Here is a 17,364-nt window from a genome sequence, read left to right on the forward strand (position 1 = left end):
ATGAAACATGATAGTCAAAGGTTTTTTTATGTTAAACTTTCTATCAAAAACAGTGGAATGTATTCACGATTAATCTAGCAATTTCATTTCTCAAAGTCTTTTGACATTATATGAAACAAAATATAATTTGAATCAGCAGATAGACTGTACGTACATTTTAAATGCAGTTTGGAACATCAGACAGTATGGTGTAGCAAGAATGGAGAGTTCTAAATCTCTTCAGAATTACAAGATGCCCCCTCTCTATGGCCAAGACTGCCTCATCATCAAGTTAACTAACCAATATTGAAATTGTTAGAGGCCCACTGCTCGTAGTACAGAAAGTATCTAATTAGCTTAGTTGTCCACGTTGGCAACTGATGATAATAATAATAATAATAATAATAATAATAATAATAATAATAATAGCTGTGTGTGCTATTCTTAGACCATTTTTTTTGTTTTATCCATTTTCTTTTTACATTATCTTTCAATATACATTGTCGTGGTACAATGATTTTCAGTTAAATTTGATTCGTCGATGCAATACCAGAAAGTCTATCTCATTGCCAAGAAGGCTTACTTGTCACAAGACAACGCATAACATGTGTAATAATAATGAAAAAAAAAAAATACAGTGGGGGAAATAAGTATTTGACCCCTTGCTGATTTTGCAGGTTTGCCCACTTACAAAGAATGCAAAAATCTACAATTTTAATCATATGTACATTCTAACAGTGAAAGACAGAATCCCAAAGAAAATTCCAGAAAATCACATCATATGAATTTATTAAAATTGATAACCATCTGATGAGGAAAAACAAGTATTTGACCCCCTGGACAAACAGCATGTTAATATTTTGTAGAAAAGCCATTATTGGCCAGCACAGATGTCAAACGGTTTTTATAGTTGGTGACAAGGTTTGTGCACATTTCGGCAGGGATGTTGGCCCACCCTCCCTGCAGACAGCCTCCAAATCATTCAGGTTCCGAGGTTGTCGCCTGGCAACTCAATTTTAAGCTCCCTCCAAAGATTTTCAATCGGATTCAGGTCTGGAGACTGGCTAGGCCACTCCAGAACCTTGATGTGCTTCTTCTTCAGCCACTCTTTTGTTGCTTTGGCGGTGTGCTTAGGGTCGTTGTCGTGCTGAAACACCCATCCTCGACCCATCTTCAGCTCTCTCACTGAGGGAAGGAGATGTCGGTCCAGAATTCCACGATACATGGCCCCGTCCATCCTCCCCTCAATACGATGGAGTTGTCCCGTCCCCTTGGCTGAAAAGCACCCCCAAAGCATGATGTTGCCACCACCATGCTTGACGGTGGGGATGGTGTTCTTTGGGTTGTACTCGGTGTTCTTTGCCCTCCAAACACGACGAGTTGAGTTGAGGCCAAAAAGTTCTATTTTGGTCTCATCTGACCACATCACCTTCTTCCAGGCCTCTTCTGAGTCGTCCAGGTGGTGAATGGCGAACTTCATGCGGGCCTGTACATGTTTCTTCTTGAGCAGGGGGACCTTGCGTGCGCTGCAGGATTTCAATCCATGACGGCGTGGTGTGTTACCAACCGTTTCTTTTGTAACTGTGGTCCCAGCTGCCTTCAGTTGATTCATCAGTTCCCCCTTGTGGTTTTGGGATGATTCCTCACCGTTCGCATGATCAGGGACACCCCACGAGGCAAGATCTTGTGTGGAGGCCCAGACCGAGGGAGGTTGGCGGTGGTGTGGTGCTTCTTCCATTTCCTGATAACTGCACCGACAGTTGATCTTTTCTCTCAAGTTGCTTTCCGATTCTCTTGTAGCCCATCCCAGCCTTGTGCAGATCAACAATCTTGTCCCTGATGTCCGTAGAAAAGCTCTTTGGTCTTGCCCATGGTGGGGATGTTGGATGCTGGTTGTTTGGGTGTTGACAGGTGTCTTTTATACAGGTAACGAGGTGAGGCAGGTGTATTTGATGTAAATAATTGGTTCGGATTGGGGCTGTGTCTTAAAGAAAGACTAACTGGCTTGTAGGAGCCAGAATACTTGCTGTTTGTCCAGGGGGTCAAATACTTGTTTTTCCTCATCAGATGGTTATCAATTTTAATAAATTCATATGATGTGATTTTCTGGAATTTTCTTTGGGATTCTGTCTTTCACTGTTAGAATGTACACATGATTACAATTGTAGATTTTTGCATTCTTTGTAAGTGGGCAAACTTGCATAATGTATTCGCAATGTAGTGGTGTGCAGAGCAATACTATTGGTCTGAAAAATGCCATATGGCAGTTTTACTACCTGCAGGTCTTTAGGAGCATGGACCCTTGCCGTTCCAGACCTGGCCCGGAGAGGAATACTCCTGATCACATGACTCGGACCAGGAGAGTCCACTTCAATGTCCACCCGAGCAATGTACTCATCAGCCGGACCAAGCTCTCCTGAAAAGCGCAACCACAAGGAGTTAGGGTATTTTGCCATGACACACATCCCATTGTATAAATTGTCCACACGTGGCACTGAACAGCATATATTAACAGTTAACTTATGTACTCAATAGCTGACTGGATTAAACCCTCTACAGGGGATACAAAACAAAACAAATCCTCTTTCCCACCGCAAATACTTGTGTACTATAAATACAGTGGCTTCAGAAAGTATTCAGTTCACTTTGTCTTGTAGATTTATTTCTAAATTTATAGAATTTCCATTGCTGAGGATCTGTCATTTGTGCCCATTGTACTGTAAATGCCTTTGGTTTAAAGGTAAACTTGTTCAGGTGTTTTAGACAGACATTCCTTCTTAGGGCTGGGCGATATGGAGAAAATCAAATATCACAATACTTTCGTCCAAATACCTCAATATCGATACTATAACGATAATTGTATTGTATAATAATTGTGTTGACTATTGGTGCTTTCACAAAATATTTATACAAAGAGATTTTTGATAAATAATCTTCAGCAATGTGGATATAATGACTAAGTGGGTAAAGGCAAATAATAAAACAGTTACAACAGTCTGGTTAGTTCAGAAAATGACGTTTAAAACCAGGAAAAGACAACACTTATGCCATATTACGATATCCAAAATCTAAGATGATATCTAGTCTCATATCACAATATCTATATGTCAATATATTGCCCAGCTCCATTCCTTCTCCAAAAACACAGACAAGGTTGCCAGAGCTTCTACCACCCCTTTTAGACCTTAGAGTACCTTTTGCCCCAAGACACCTAATGCATCCATTTACACTTGTGTATAGTATTAGTTATACTATAGTAATAGTTTAACACGACATAATGAAGTTTAATAATCAACCTTGTCAAGTTTCAAATAATTTGGCAGTAAATTAAAGTATTGCTTTGAGTAAACTGATCGATGATAAAGACATTGGGCCTCCCGCAAGAGCCACTCGTACCAACAGATTAGTTCGTAAGTGGCTTGTACAAGTGATTTAGGAGAACTTTCCGCTTTCACCAATTTTCTCTTATTTTGAATTTTCGCCTAAGCACAAACACAATTTACGAGTGATGACCTAGTATTTCAGGACTGCATTAGATATAACTTGTGTGTGTAGGACACACCGGTGACACGGAGCATCAGAGATAGGGTTGGGTACCGTTCACATTGTTTCCAGCAGCGAATTTCGATTTCAGTACCCAAATGCAGCTTTTTGCCGGTACTTTCACTCTTTAATAAAAAAAATATAATTTCAGTTGTAAAAATAATTCCAAACCTATTTATCCTGTTTACTTAGAAAATGTTATTCATTAAGATTTTACACACCACACAAAATAAAACATCTCCCTCTCCTCTCACAAACCTGTCTGTACAACCAATAGGTCAAATAATTATTAATTTCTCACACTGCACTGTAACTTTTGTTATTCTTACGGTTATTCATTTTTATTCTCTCTTTTTAACTGCTCTTTAATGTTTTATCTAGAGCATTTTTAATTGTTGCTGAAATGTGCTATAGAAATAAAGTTACCTTGCTTTACAACCTCCAGCCTGTCAGACAGTCAACATTAGTGTGCCTGCCTGTCCCAGAGGAAGTGTAACTGCACCACGACTACTTTCGGCTCGCCATTAATATTATATTGCAGCGAATGCTGTCAGCGTGGAGTTTTGAAAAGTGCAGCAACACTTGCAACAGCTTAACCCGCATTGCCGTGACTCACTGTAACTTTAAAGTGCTCATATTATGCTCATTTTCAGGTTTTGCACACTGCTGCAGCTCCTCTTTTCACCCTGTGTGTTGAGCTCTCTGTTTTAGCTACAGAGTGAGGCATCGCATTTCTGTTCCATCTTTGTTGGGAGTCGCACATGCGCAGTACCTAGGTAAAGACTACTAGCCAGTCAGAAGCAGAGTATGAGGGCGTGCCACGCTAGCAGCTAGGTGAGCAATATAAAGTGTGTTACAAAGTGACGCACGTTTGTCCCTGAAGTAAAGGCTGGACTACAATAGAGCTGTTTGTGAACAGTGTTTTCTGTTGGAGATGGTAAGTCCCTTTGTGTGGACTTTGGGCTTTTTCACTTTGTAAACCTATAAACGTGCACAAAAAAAAGATATATAACACAATAAAGGAAAGGGAAAAAGCATAATATGAGCACTTTAAAAAACTGCCGAGTCAACATAGTTTTGCTCCATCTGCACCGCAGCTCTGCGCGTGTCAGAGCTGAGCCTGCTCTCCGTCAACATGCAGGAAGGACAGATAAGCTTGCCCTTACGTGCCGTCAAGTACAGAAATTTGGCACCAGTTGATTTAACGGGAATCGGTCCTCTGTAGTACCGACGTAATTTGGTCAGTATCCAAAAAAGTACAGATTTCGGTACCCAACCCTAATCAGAAATGGTTCCGGCTCTGGTCTATTAAGCTTCTTCTGAAGAAAAGAAAGTATTGAACATTATTATTTGCCAATTCCGTCCACATAGCTTATATTTACAAAGTAAAAATATAAAAAAAAGGTAAAGCTTTGTCCATTTTATGCCTGTTAAAAATGTTAATGGGGTTACATTTATAAATTAAAAAAAATAAAAAATCAGAAATGATTTAACATGTTACTATTACGGTCAGGTCCATTGGCTGTATCTTTATATGCAGGTTTATGCAAGTTGCTGTCCAGGTAAACATCCTCCGTTGCAATGCCTGACAGTGCAAAATCACCTATTAGGGCACATATTCTGTCAACCATCTCCGTGATGGAGACTTACCCTTGACCCCCCTCCCATTGCAGTCATTGATTGCCCTGCTGTGGCGAGACGTTAAAAAGAAAAAAATCTATTTTCATAACAAACCATTTCTTCTTTATTTCTGACAGTACGGCCCTCAGGTGACACAACACTCACCATTTTTTTTTACCCCAATTACTTTGCTTTAGCAGGTCTGCTAATTAGTTTTTAGTTTCTACAAAAGTTGAATCTGTCTCAACTTTTCAAAAGTAAGATAAATATTTGGAAAGAATAACAGAAATATTTAAAGAAACTTTAAAGTGTTAAATTTGAGCACAGACTTTGGTGCGGTGTTTTGTTACCTTGTATGGCTATATTTTTTAAATAGGAAAATTTTTTGGTTGTTCAGTTACTTCAAAATAGTTAGTTCAAAATAGTGTTAAAAACCAACATGAAAAAGAATTGTGATAAGATTGTGATTCATGATCTATGACTCTATGAGGTTCCTCAAGGTCTTAATGTGGCATTATTTAACCATTTTAATAATTCTTGAGTGGTCAAAAAAGGGTAAATTGTGCACCATATCAGTTTAATGAACGTTAAACCAAAAAATTGCTGCAATGATGTATGAGACTCAATCTGGTTGACTACCTGAAGAAACGGTGTACTTCTGAGGCGCCTTGAAGTGAACCCAGACCATGAAGCCCTGTGGATTCTGAAAAAAAAGAATGAAGTAAAAGTTAACATGCGACTTATGAGACCATTTTCACTGCTGAACAAGTGATATAGAGAATTGGAACAAAAACTGTGTTACCCATATATTAATGTTCAATGTTTCAGAAATAGGGGTGGGCGATATGGACAAAAAAAAATAATCTCTCGATATTTTTGGCGATTTTGACAAGAACGATAAGACTATTTCCTTTAAACATGTGTTTTTAAAAGTCTTGAGTTACTTAATCCCTGATGATAATAATGGGCACAATGTTGAATGAAAACAGTTCTTATTTATTTTCTTCAAAATGTAAGTATTCAAGTAAAAACAAATAATACTAATTGAACTATTGTACATCTCTGCTGTAATGTAAATTGTGCAGCATACAAGCAAGATGAAATCATAACAATAAACAAAGGGCTCTGTTCTGTAACATATTGCACACCACCATGTCGTTATTGGAAGCAGTCCTGGAGCTGGAATAGGGCAGTGTCAGGCCAGGTTTTGATAGTCCTACTTGGCTGTATAGTCCTTCTGACCGAGATTTACGCTGGGATCAGGAGTAGTTGGATGTGACCTGACTGGCCCAGGTGAGGGAGAGGCGCAGTTCTGTATGCTTTCTTGATGTTAGAGTATACATGGTTTAGTGTGTTCTTCCCTCTAGTAGCACAATCTACATGCTGGAAAAAAAGCTGGGGAATACAGACTTTAAGGATGCCTTTTTTACGTCCCGTGCTACAATATTTATTCCCCCCCCTGTTGTCCGCGAGGCCAGATGAAAACCCAAAAACAAAGAAATGGCAGAATCTATGTCATTCCTTGCTTTACAACATATATAACGTTGTTAGTATTAACAGAATAACCATATAATCACTTCGATAGATGTGTTTTGAAAAGCAAACTATATCATTGCTTAGAGAGTGTGTGTTGAAACCCCCCCAAAAAATATAACATATCTTGCTTGAAGGCACATGTGTGGCCATACACAGCACACAAGCTGCAGAGTTCATTAAGTTCATTACTGTAACGTTATTTGTGAAGTGTTTCCTAAATTACCTTACAAGGATAGGGAAGTACATATAGTACGTCCCTTTTGATAATTTTGTGAGGAGTAAAATGTTTTTTGTGTATAAATATGAGTGTTTTTGCTAAGAAGCGCTCTTCTCTCTTAGTTTGCCCAGACGCTCTTTTCGCTGCGTTTTGGGGAAGATTTATTTTTCTCAGCGAACTGCCACACTGGTCTACAGCCCGCGCTGCAGTTTGTTCACTATGGTTAGCAGTAAGCCAAACTTGTGCTAACGTTAGCATCGGGGGCGGCAGTGTGCCGTTTTGGGGTAAATAAAATGGCCTGTATATTACCGACAGGGCTTCCAGGTCAGGCGAGCAGTGCTGGGCAACTATCCTGCTGTTGGTTAAGGATGTTAACCGATGACCGTTTGACCGGTGGTTGACCGTTTCAACGTTAACCGGTCAAAAATATTGTTAGTCGGTTAAAAAAATAAAAAGTGATCTCTAAATTAGGCAATTATAGATATTGGAATAAACGCTACTACAGTTAGCCATCTCATTCCAATATTTTTTTTTCTGTGAAGTGAAATAATCCCTCACCCAAAATTTTTCATAAGGCATAAAAAAAAAAATTGTTTGGTTGCGGTTTGTTGTCTGTTGAGGTCATGGGTCGATAGGGAATTTATTTTATTTTTTATTTGTATTTTTTTCCCAGTGGCAGCATGGGATAAGTAGGATTTTTTTTTGCCTTTACAGTAGCGATGGATACTCAATATTTTCATAACATAGCCTACCTGTTACTACATGTATAGTGGTCGCTTAATAAATTGAAAACATGTAATTCACGTGCATATTAAGTAGCCGCATGTATTTGTTTTGGTCTTATAATACAGCCACAGGTTTACCGCTCCAGCGGAGAGGATGGTTCGTTTACAAGAGTTTGTCCAAAAATCAAGATTCGTTGCAAACTAAGAAACAGACTACAAACTGACATCTTTCATTTTAGCTTGTTTGTAAAGTCGCTATTTGCAGAGTAGAGCTTTGTTTGCACAGCGCGGTGAACAAGAGTGGACAGCGCATGCAGAGCAGACTGAAATTTCGGTTTCTACATGTTTAAATTTGCCTGTAGAACAGGTAGGTGGGTATTGATAAATATTGACTCTTTAATCATGGAGGGTTTATTGTAGGCTTCTTACAGTTAACGAGTGTACAGTTAGTTCATCTGCACCAGCGCAAGTAAATAATGTATAAGCTGTAGCTATCGTTTCCAGCCAGTTACCGGTACATGTGCTGCGTGAAGTAACGCACACACCTCGGCTCTGCTGTGTGTGTGTGTGCGCACATCGCTGTTCAGAATCCCGTCTATCTTCCATAATGCTACGCTTGTATCCAAATGAATTGTGTAGTGAAGTTGTCATTAGCTTCACTGCTGTTAGCCACCTCCAATGAGCCCCAGGGACTTGCTGTAACATTAGAGCACTCTAAAGGGGGTTTACCTTTCATTTGATCGGGTTTGCTTGCTACGTTGCCATCCTCTTGAACGACATTAAACACAACATATAGTTCATGAGTGGTTTCATCTGCCCTGTTTAACGTGTTGAAGCTCCCCGGCGGCGCAGTAGCGCTGTAGCTGGCCGCCGTGGCCGGTGAGGGCTGGTTGAAGGCGCCGTCCTCACGCTGCTGCTGCCGTAAAACTGGACACGGCAAAGTTAAGTGCCGCTGCGGCAACATCGGGTCCTCTTCCAGCATTGCTGGAGGAAAACGGGCATCTTGCATCGCAAGAGTGCTGTCCAAAAATGTAATTATAGTTCGCCTTAAACTTTTTATTTGTGTATTTATTTAATTAGTATCATTTCTTCCCCAAGCTCATAAAATAAATTTGGGTCGCACATTAATTGACAGGGTCGGTTGGAAACCGGATCCAAACAATTTTGTTAGGCCTAATCGCCTGTTTTACGCATTCTGAAGGTGCCCGTTTTATCCATTGGTTGTATCCTGTTGCAGTCTATAAGGCAATATTCCGCATAAGATGGGCTTATATTTAGAAACACATTACATCTGCATTTCAGTGGTAACAGATAAGTTGCTGATGATCATCATCTTTCTTTATTATTGTTAGCACTACACTCAAACTAAAGCGGCGTCTCTTCGGAGCTGTCATTTTGTCAAATGAGCCGCGGCAATGTTTCTAATGAGCTTCTAACGCTAGACAAACGACTATTTTAAACGCGATCACCTGGCTTGTACCCAAACTATTTCGAAACTAAGGAGCCATTTGTCCACCGATTACATACAAGCTCCTCTGCGCCGCATTTATGGACTTGTTTCGCGCTGTAGGGGATTTAAAAAACGTGACGTGAGTGGAAGGGCGGTGCCGGGGCAGTGTGTGTGTGTGTGTGAGAGAGAGATGCGACAGAGTTGAGAAATTGCAGGCGCGTCTCGAAATGGCTGTTATTTCAAATAGCGTAGCATATTTTAAACTAAACGGTTAACCGGTTTCAACCGGTTAATGAGGCTCGGTGACCGGTCAAGAAAATGTTTAGTTTTCGCCATCCCTACTGTTGGTACTCCATTCATTATGCACAAAAATTCAGTCCTCCGCCTCTGGTCTTGCCAGAGTTCTGGTCTCGATCCTTCCGGTAGCTAACTAGGCGTGCTAGCTGCCGACAACAATCCACAGAGCGCCCGGTCTGGCTATGTCCTCCGGGATGTTATGAGCTGCCTGGAAGGCTCTTGTACTGGCTGCGTTGTATAATAGTCCTATATTGATGTGTTCAGTGTGGCTGTACTTGTATAAGTATACACCGACAGGAGAGCTAGTAGCCACTGCACAATCGCGCGCAGCCATCTTTGGTGACATTATTGAATGTGTAGCGTTCCAATTCATGTTTTGAAGTGTTTTTTTCTAAGTAATTTAAATACTTGATAATTTCAATTTGCACATCGTTAACACAATGACGATATTATCGTAGACGATATATATCGCCCACCCCTATTCAGAAATTACTCAAAAATACATTAATTCATTTAGGTAAATACCACCATTACCTTAGCAAACTTTAGAGAAAACATGAAACAAAAATATGCATCATTCAATAATAATATAAGTCAGTGACTGAGATGCTAAATAACATTGTAATATTTTTGTCAATTCTAACCTCTCCGTAGCTGGCATGCATCACGTGATTCATCACTGAGGGAGAAGACACTGGGGCCATGTGTCCAGCTTGCTGTGTTGCGTCAGATGTAATGGTAACAGGGTGCTTGGAAAAGGTGAAGCATCTCCATGCTGAAGCGTTCTGGAGAAATGAGAACCACCCGTTACGATTTAATATTCTCACTGCTGTGTTTTTGCTGCTTTGTAAAGCAAAGCAAGGAGAAGTTGTTAAAAAGCTATTCCCTTCCTAGAACACCCTCAAAGTTAAGAAACAAAGACCAGATTTATGCTAGATTTAGGACCAATTGCATCCAGTGTTTGGAAAACATTTTTTTTTTTCCAGTGCTCTACAACCCTGGCCCAGGTTCCCCTAGACCTGAGGCCAGTAACAGCAGCATATTTGAAAGCACAGACAAAACAATATGTCATAACCAGTGTAATTAACATAAGTGTTAACAGCTTTGATAAACTTTGTCAAACTGTTTTTCAGCGGTTTATTAGGAAATGGTTTCTTGCAGCTTGTAAGAATACATCTATTGTAAGTTAATATATGAAGTTGAAGCTGACTCTGACAGCCACACACTGTCAATTTCTCTCTCACATGCAGAGAAGCAGCTCTCTGCTCACAGCCTATGTATGCACTAGGAGTAGGAGTTCACTACTTGTTTAACCATTTAAGTTTAAAAACACCCCTTAAAAATGCATTTAAAAAAATCCCCAATGCTTCAAGGGGTGATAGAATGCAAAACCGATCTTACCTTGTCATAGTTGAATAATGACAGTTTGGAAGGTAAATTGGACATACATAGTAGGGCTGCCACCTCTTAGTCGATTAGTCGACTAATCGGTCGTTTTGGTCTTAGTCAACTAAGATTTCTTTAGTCGGTTAGTCATTTCTTATGCTTATTCATGCTTAATTACTCATTTCCAAGAAACTCATGAGCACATTTATGGTAAACACAAGATTTAAAGTAGTGCTTTTGCAGGATTAATTGTGGAGAAACTCAGTTTTACAGATGGTTAACTACATTTATATTGTGCTTTTCTAGTCTTAACCACCTCTGAAAGCGCACAGCTCTGTCAATTAAATCAACTAATCGAATAGTCGACAAAAAATTGTATAAGTGTTAGTTGACTAAGAATTTCTTTAGTCGAGGACAGCCCTAATACATAGAACCTCAAAATCCCATTGACACCTCTCTTTCCTCTGCAAATCTCACAATTTGAAACTGCCTCTGAAAACGGGCAAATCTCAACGAACCAAGGAGTTGACGTCCACTAGGTGGCTCCTCCTTATTTGGCTCTAGTCTATCTTTGTCATGCCCCAACATTTACATAGGCTACACCACTGATCTGAGATCAGGGAGTCTTTTGAATAGGTCATGCAGATTTCAGAAGTTGTATACACTGTTAATCTGCTATTTTATCACTAAATTCACTTCAGAAACTTTTTTATGCAAGATATCAATTATGTAGAGGTCAAATATGGGTTGTTTTGCGAAAATTGAAGCATAATTGCAAATTTTGTCCAACCGTGTGTCGGAATTCAGCGGCCAGTGCTGCCTGGGTTACTGCCTCGCCGCCCAGCCTGTTCTCAATCACAGACCTCGGCCTACTGTGAGTTAGATGGAGATCAGTCACAGCCGGCGGCCCGCGGTGCTCAATACCCGCGCAAAGTCACCATTTCTGGGTTACTGGACTACCAAACATCGCTGCACTGACAGAGCTCCAGGGCCTGCAGCTCCCCTCTTCCTGCTAAATGGCCGGTGGGTGAGTGAGAGCGTGGTCAGAGAGCTTGTTACGCCTGCAATCTCTTACCACAGGTTCCAGTTAATGTTATAATGGATATGTGTGTTGAGTTATTTAAACAAACGATCGGCGAAATAAAAGCCTCTTGTCCGCGAGTCTCATTGATAGAGCCCACGGCTGGATGGAGCTCTATCAATGAGAGCTAGCTAACTTCCTCATAGACCTCTGAAATTCACAATGCATTAAATTGAAATCGGACACAACTGTTTTGTAAGACCTTGGGGTAAATGTAACATAAGTGGCATGACGAAATTCTAACTGTAAATATACTCTAGTTATGCCGAAAGTGTAGCTAACTAGCAACGAGCTTTACCCATAAGATTGAAGGGACACTAGCAGCTAACAAAACCCCTCATATTCACAAAAATGCATTAAGTTGAAAGCGGACACAACTGTTAGCTTTATAAGACCTGTAGCTGTAGCTGTAATATAAGGGGCGTGACGAAATTCAAACTATAAATATACTATAGTTATGCCGGCAGGCGGCCAGCTCCACGGAGCCCCGGTAGTCCAGTAACCCAGAAACTGTGACTTTCTCCTGGGTATGGAGCCAAGCAGGCTCCCGCTTTCTTGTCAGACTGTCTGGAGCTTATGAAGTATGACACATCTTACCAAATTTGTAATTAGCCATACATTTTCGTAAAATGGCCTATATTTGAGCTTTATATAGTTGATTTCCCACATAAAGTCTCAGAAGTGAATTTAATAACGAAATAGCAGACAAATATTGCACTCGTCTCCAATGTATGTGTGAGTGGTTGCTCAACCACTCACGCGCAGCTCATCTAAATATTCAAGAGCATAACATATTTGGAAGAAAAGTTCTCGTTACAAATAGGGCCATATTCACAGGGTAATTAAGGGCCCATAAAATACCAAGCGGGCAATTTTCAGCCCAACCAATGTTACATACCCTATTAGGAGACCTTAAGGAACAGTGTGAAATACCCAATATAAATCATTCTATCACGCCTTTAAAGCTTTACTGCGTAACTTTTTTATATTAATGAACAAATACTGGTCATTCATAATGGAATGAATAATGGTGTCACCCAGTGACTTTTGTGCACAGAAAAATTGAGTGACGAGAATTCCCTCTTCTAAAGAGTCTACTAATACACCTTTTCCACCAAGGCAGAGCTGGTGCTGGTTCAGAGCCTAGTTTCAAATAGGTTCTTTGTTTTTAGACCACCAAAGCACCAGCTCCGAACCTGTAAAAGTGGTTCTTAAGTAGCACCAAATCATTGCCCGGCCAGAAGTAAGAACCGCTTACGTGGGGGCGGGGTTACCGTGACCAACAAGACGAACAGAAACTTGTGACCGCCATTTTTGATTATTAGTCTAAGAATATGTAGAAATGTACTGATGACTCACTGCGCTGATAATCAGACGGATGGGCACTGTAGCATGAGTCCTGTTGATCAGGTTAAGAGGAAGGGATTTGGCACTGCCTCCTGGAAGGTCTCCAAAATCCAGACAGCCAGATTTGCTTACTTCAACCTGAGAATCAAAATTAATTTAAGATCCTGTCTTAAGTACTTTTATACTTCATCCATTATCTGTAACTGCAATAATTGCAAATGAGAATATGCTCTCAATCGACTTACCTGGATAAATAAGGTTAAGTAAAATAAAAAAAAATAAAAATGCTTTTTCACTTTTAACACCATGTCGGTACATGAATATCAACCCTTAAGTATTTAAGCCTTATTTCTTATGGATCAGGGGTCTCATATATTAAAGACGGCATACACCCAAAACACTCTAGAGCCATGTAATAACGTTACACTTCAAAAAACGAACAATGATCTAACCATCAAAATGAACAAGAATTAACTTTAGTCTTATATAATTTAAGGAGTTAGGAGGGAACTATGTTAAGATTAATAATATCACGTAACTTTCTGTATGGATCATAATATAGTATTACAGGTATTTTATTTGCTGAACTGTTAACATTTGGCAAAAAAACTGATTTAATTGACAAAGCACATCAAGGCTACACTTGCAATTTGTTGTATTTTAGCAAAATACTGAAAGAAAAAAAACTGAGTAGGCTACATTTTGATATCTGTTTATTTATCACAAGTAATATTGCAATATTCAACAACGCATGTTTTCCTCATATCGTGCAGCCCTTATAACTACCCTGAAATTGTGTCAGATGCAGCATAGTGTTGCAATATTGTATCCGTTTGATCTTTTAGTCTAATTTGTTTAATATGTAAATATTTATTGTTTTCTAAATTATCTGATAATGTTATGTAGTCATTGTTTTAACCTTTGTTTGACTAGTTTATTACTGAAACCAGCCATTACGATCTTTGCACTGTAGGCCCTCACCTCTAGTGCAGGATTCTCTGCTATGGCAACCAGCACCACCCTTTTAGCAAAGATGTTGGCCCCTGCAGCAACCTCTGTCTCTGCGGATGCAGGCCAGGAGCAAACACTGAAGATGCACTGGTAGACACCAGCCTGTGGAGGGAGGAACAACACCTTCTGCTCCTCTGTACTCTTGGGGGCAATGATCGTCTTGTTCTTCACTATAAGCCACTGGTACAGCATGCTATCCACCTGTAGGGATTGGCATCAAAGACAGAAGAAATAGTGATAATTAAATGAGTATTATCAGCTGGTTTAGACAGATATTTCATAATAACTGATTAATTAGTTGTCTCAAAGTTTTTAGGCAACTAATGCCGCGTTGTATTTACCTCGGAACTCGGAAGCCGTAACTGGGAATGACGTCATACCCGAGTTGAATGTGTTCTATTTGAAAGTCAGATTTTCATTGTTTATTACTTCTAGCCCGGTTAGCCATTGTTAGCAACCAGTTGCTAACAATGCATTACGCTGTTTTTGAGCATGCAAACAGCATAACATGTCCACAGATAGAAATTGGACATGCCTGTATGAACGACTGATTTAAGTGCTTATAACCTTGTTACTGCAGCTTTCACAACTGTTAATACAAGGGGCAGCCATGTTGGAATTTGAACTCTGGGTACTGCGAGGTTGTACGAGTTCCGAGCTCATAAATACGAGGTCAGGGGGCGCGTTTCCGACTTTGACCTCGTAAAAAACGAGTTCCGAGGTAAATAGAATGCGGCATAATTACGAGATGCCCTTTCTGAAATTTTAGGGGTTTTGGACAGAATTTTGAAGGTACTCTTAGCATATGCATTTTGACACTGTATAGAATTAGTCACAATAACGTGCTTCCGGTTTACCTTTTCTCCATCAATGGCCAGGTTAGTGACAGTGATTGACACTTGCTGCCATCTCTCAGAGGGGTTGAAGAGGCTGAGGGAGGTTTGTGAAGCGATGCCTACACAGCAGTTGTGAGGGAACCGCAGTTCTTCTGGCACAACCACTTGGCCTGAAGATGACAGTGAAATGGTATACAGTAGCTGAAACAGGGAAATGCTGCCCCTCCAAGCAAAAGAAATGGTAAGCAATGTATTTTCGTAAGTGATGACAATGTGATGCAAAGACTTCCTACACCATAACGTACTGCATCAAAGACAACTTTTCTGATATGCACAAGAAAATTACAATATCCTTGTATTTAACAAACCGTAGCCCACTTATGATTAAGGTATGACAAAGAATATTAATAAGACAACAGTCAAATCATAATGTCAAGAGCGTACACATTATATATTAAAATAGGCAAAAGGAAGTTCACTTTCTTATAAACACCAGGACTACTGCTACCTCTCAGTTCCTCAAAACAGCCTGCAATCAGGGTCTCTGCACCATATTGACTGAAGGGTTTTCCCATCATTCCCATGTCCTGCTGGCCCTGATGGGGTCTAGGGAGGGGATGAGACCCAGGAGACTGAGAAATTCCCAGAGGACCTGATGTGGGATGTCTCACTGTGAAATTACTGTTGGGTATGCCTGGGAAAAAAATGGAAGAGGTGGCTAAATAAATTTAACCAAGTATATTGCATTATAATCTCCGCCAAAGAGGTCATAAGTCCTGTGTGGTTTGTTTGTATTTTGTCTGTCAGCAGGATTACAGAAAAACTACTGGCTCGATTTTAATGAAACTTGGTTGAGGGTGTACAGGGCCAAGGAAAAACCCATTACATTTTGGAGCAAATCCCAATCACAGGGCGGATACTCTGGATTTTCATTTTCGTTAACAAGGCAACATAGTGCATTCATGTAGCGCCAGTATAATTGGAAAAGGAGTTCCCAGTCACATTTCATGGCTTACCTGATACATTTCCTCCTATTTGTCACGCAAATACTGGAAAAAGCTAGCAACGTGTTGTTTAATTGCTCCGATCAATTAAATACAACACATCTTTTTTGTTGCATCTATGTTGTTCCCACATCATGACTTAAAGCTCATGAACACTAGGACAATCTAAGGAGCATGTGAATGCACCATTTGTCTTAGCTGAGATTTGCACTTTCTGAGAGCCCTTCTACTTATCAATGTTTTTCTGGGTATTTTACAGTTTTGTAACACATAACTCCGCACCTTTATTTATGAAAGCAGAGAGAAAAGACATGCCTGTAGAGGACACACTGTAGAGACGGTTTCCTGTTGCTCCCACATAATAAGAACTAGTATGTATTGGAACTTCAGGTCCCAAATACTGCTGAGCCAGCTGCGGGTTGAAGACAGAGCGTCCGGCCAGGAGGGACTGCATATCTCCTTGGTGGGGAAGGTCAATCAAGCCAGCACATTGGGGCTTAAAGCTGGGGATGGGCACATAGTGAAGTCCCTCTGATGAGTAGGATGGAGGCATGCAAAGGCCACTAGCATACACTGACGTTGACACTGAGCTAGCAGCTCCCCACTTCTGGGAGCTTTGAGAAGTTGCAGTGTTGCTAGTTTGCTGAATGTTCAGATTACTGCAATAGCCTGAGTCAACTTTGGTGAGCTGCCTTACATTGGACTCAGAGAGGTGCTTGTGTTTCCTGGACTCTGCTGAAAGATCACCAGTTCTGTCCCTGGGGTAGTGGTAGTTACATTCACTCTGGCTGCGAGTACAGCTCAGACCAGAAGCACTATGTGAGGGCTCCGGGCTTTTACACTGCTGTGCTGGTAGCTGGTCCAGACTTTTAGAATGCTCTGGTTTGACCTGGTCCAGGTTTTTGGGCAGGCCAAGAATATCAAGGTCAGCATCTGGTTCCACAGGTGGAGTTGGACTGATTCTGATGATGGTGGTGCTCAGTGCCATGGTACAGTTATTCTATGGACAGCAACAAGACAACAACCCAAGACAATTAGTACATTGATAGATTGATAGATAGAAGATACTTTATTCATCCCCATTGGGAAATTTGAGTGTCCAGCAGCTCACACAAACACATTCCTATACACCACACAGTTCCCCATAATTAATAAATAAATACAATGCATACACAAGAGACTTAAAAACAGAATAAAAGCAGTATAATTATATTATATTTGGGTTAAGGGTTAGGGGGATTAGGGGGAGGAGGGTGGCGTTTAGTAGGTGTACCACACATGATAGGGACCTGACTATTTCACAGAGCACAGCCCTTCATGTCTCATGAAAGA

At 40.4% G+C, this 17,364-nt stretch overlaps 1 protein-coding gene across 8 annotated transcripts in view; it reads right to left on the reverse strand.

Annotated features, from left to right (window-relative positions):
* cep192 (centrosomal protein 192) overlaps positions 1-17,364 on the reverse strand; it is an 85,832-nt gene that overhangs the window by 30,357 nt on the left and 38,111 nt on the right. For 7 of the 8 annotated variants that reach the window (XM_028579413.1, XM_028579410.1, XM_028579409.1 and 4 more), the window contains 8 exons: positions 16,348-17,032; positions 15,537-15,722; positions 15,050-15,198; positions 14,163-14,393; positions 13,194-13,319; positions 10,012-10,152; positions 5,782-5,845; positions 2,256-2,395 (listed from right to left, as the gene is read on the reverse strand). In XM_028579413.1, coding sequence (XP_028435214.1) covers positions 2,256-2,395; positions 5,782-5,845; positions 10,012-10,152; positions 13,194-13,319; positions 14,163-14,393; positions 15,050-15,198; positions 15,537-15,722; positions 16,348-17,032 — 1,722 coding nt within the window. The remainder of the gene's footprint in view (positions 1-2,255; positions 2,396-5,781; positions 5,846-10,011; positions 10,153-13,193; positions 13,320-14,162; positions 14,394-15,049; positions 15,199-15,536; positions 15,723-16,347; positions 17,033-17,364) is intronic. The other variant, XM_028579414.1, reaches the window with a different exon arrangement.

Source organism: Perca flavescens, chromosome 6 (genome assembly GCF_004354835.1).
Source record: "Perca flavescens isolate YP-PL-M2 chromosome 6, PFLA_1.0, whole genome shotgun sequence".
Lineage (NCBI taxonomy): Eukaryota > Metazoa > Chordata > Actinopteri > Perciformes > Percidae > Perca > Perca flavescens.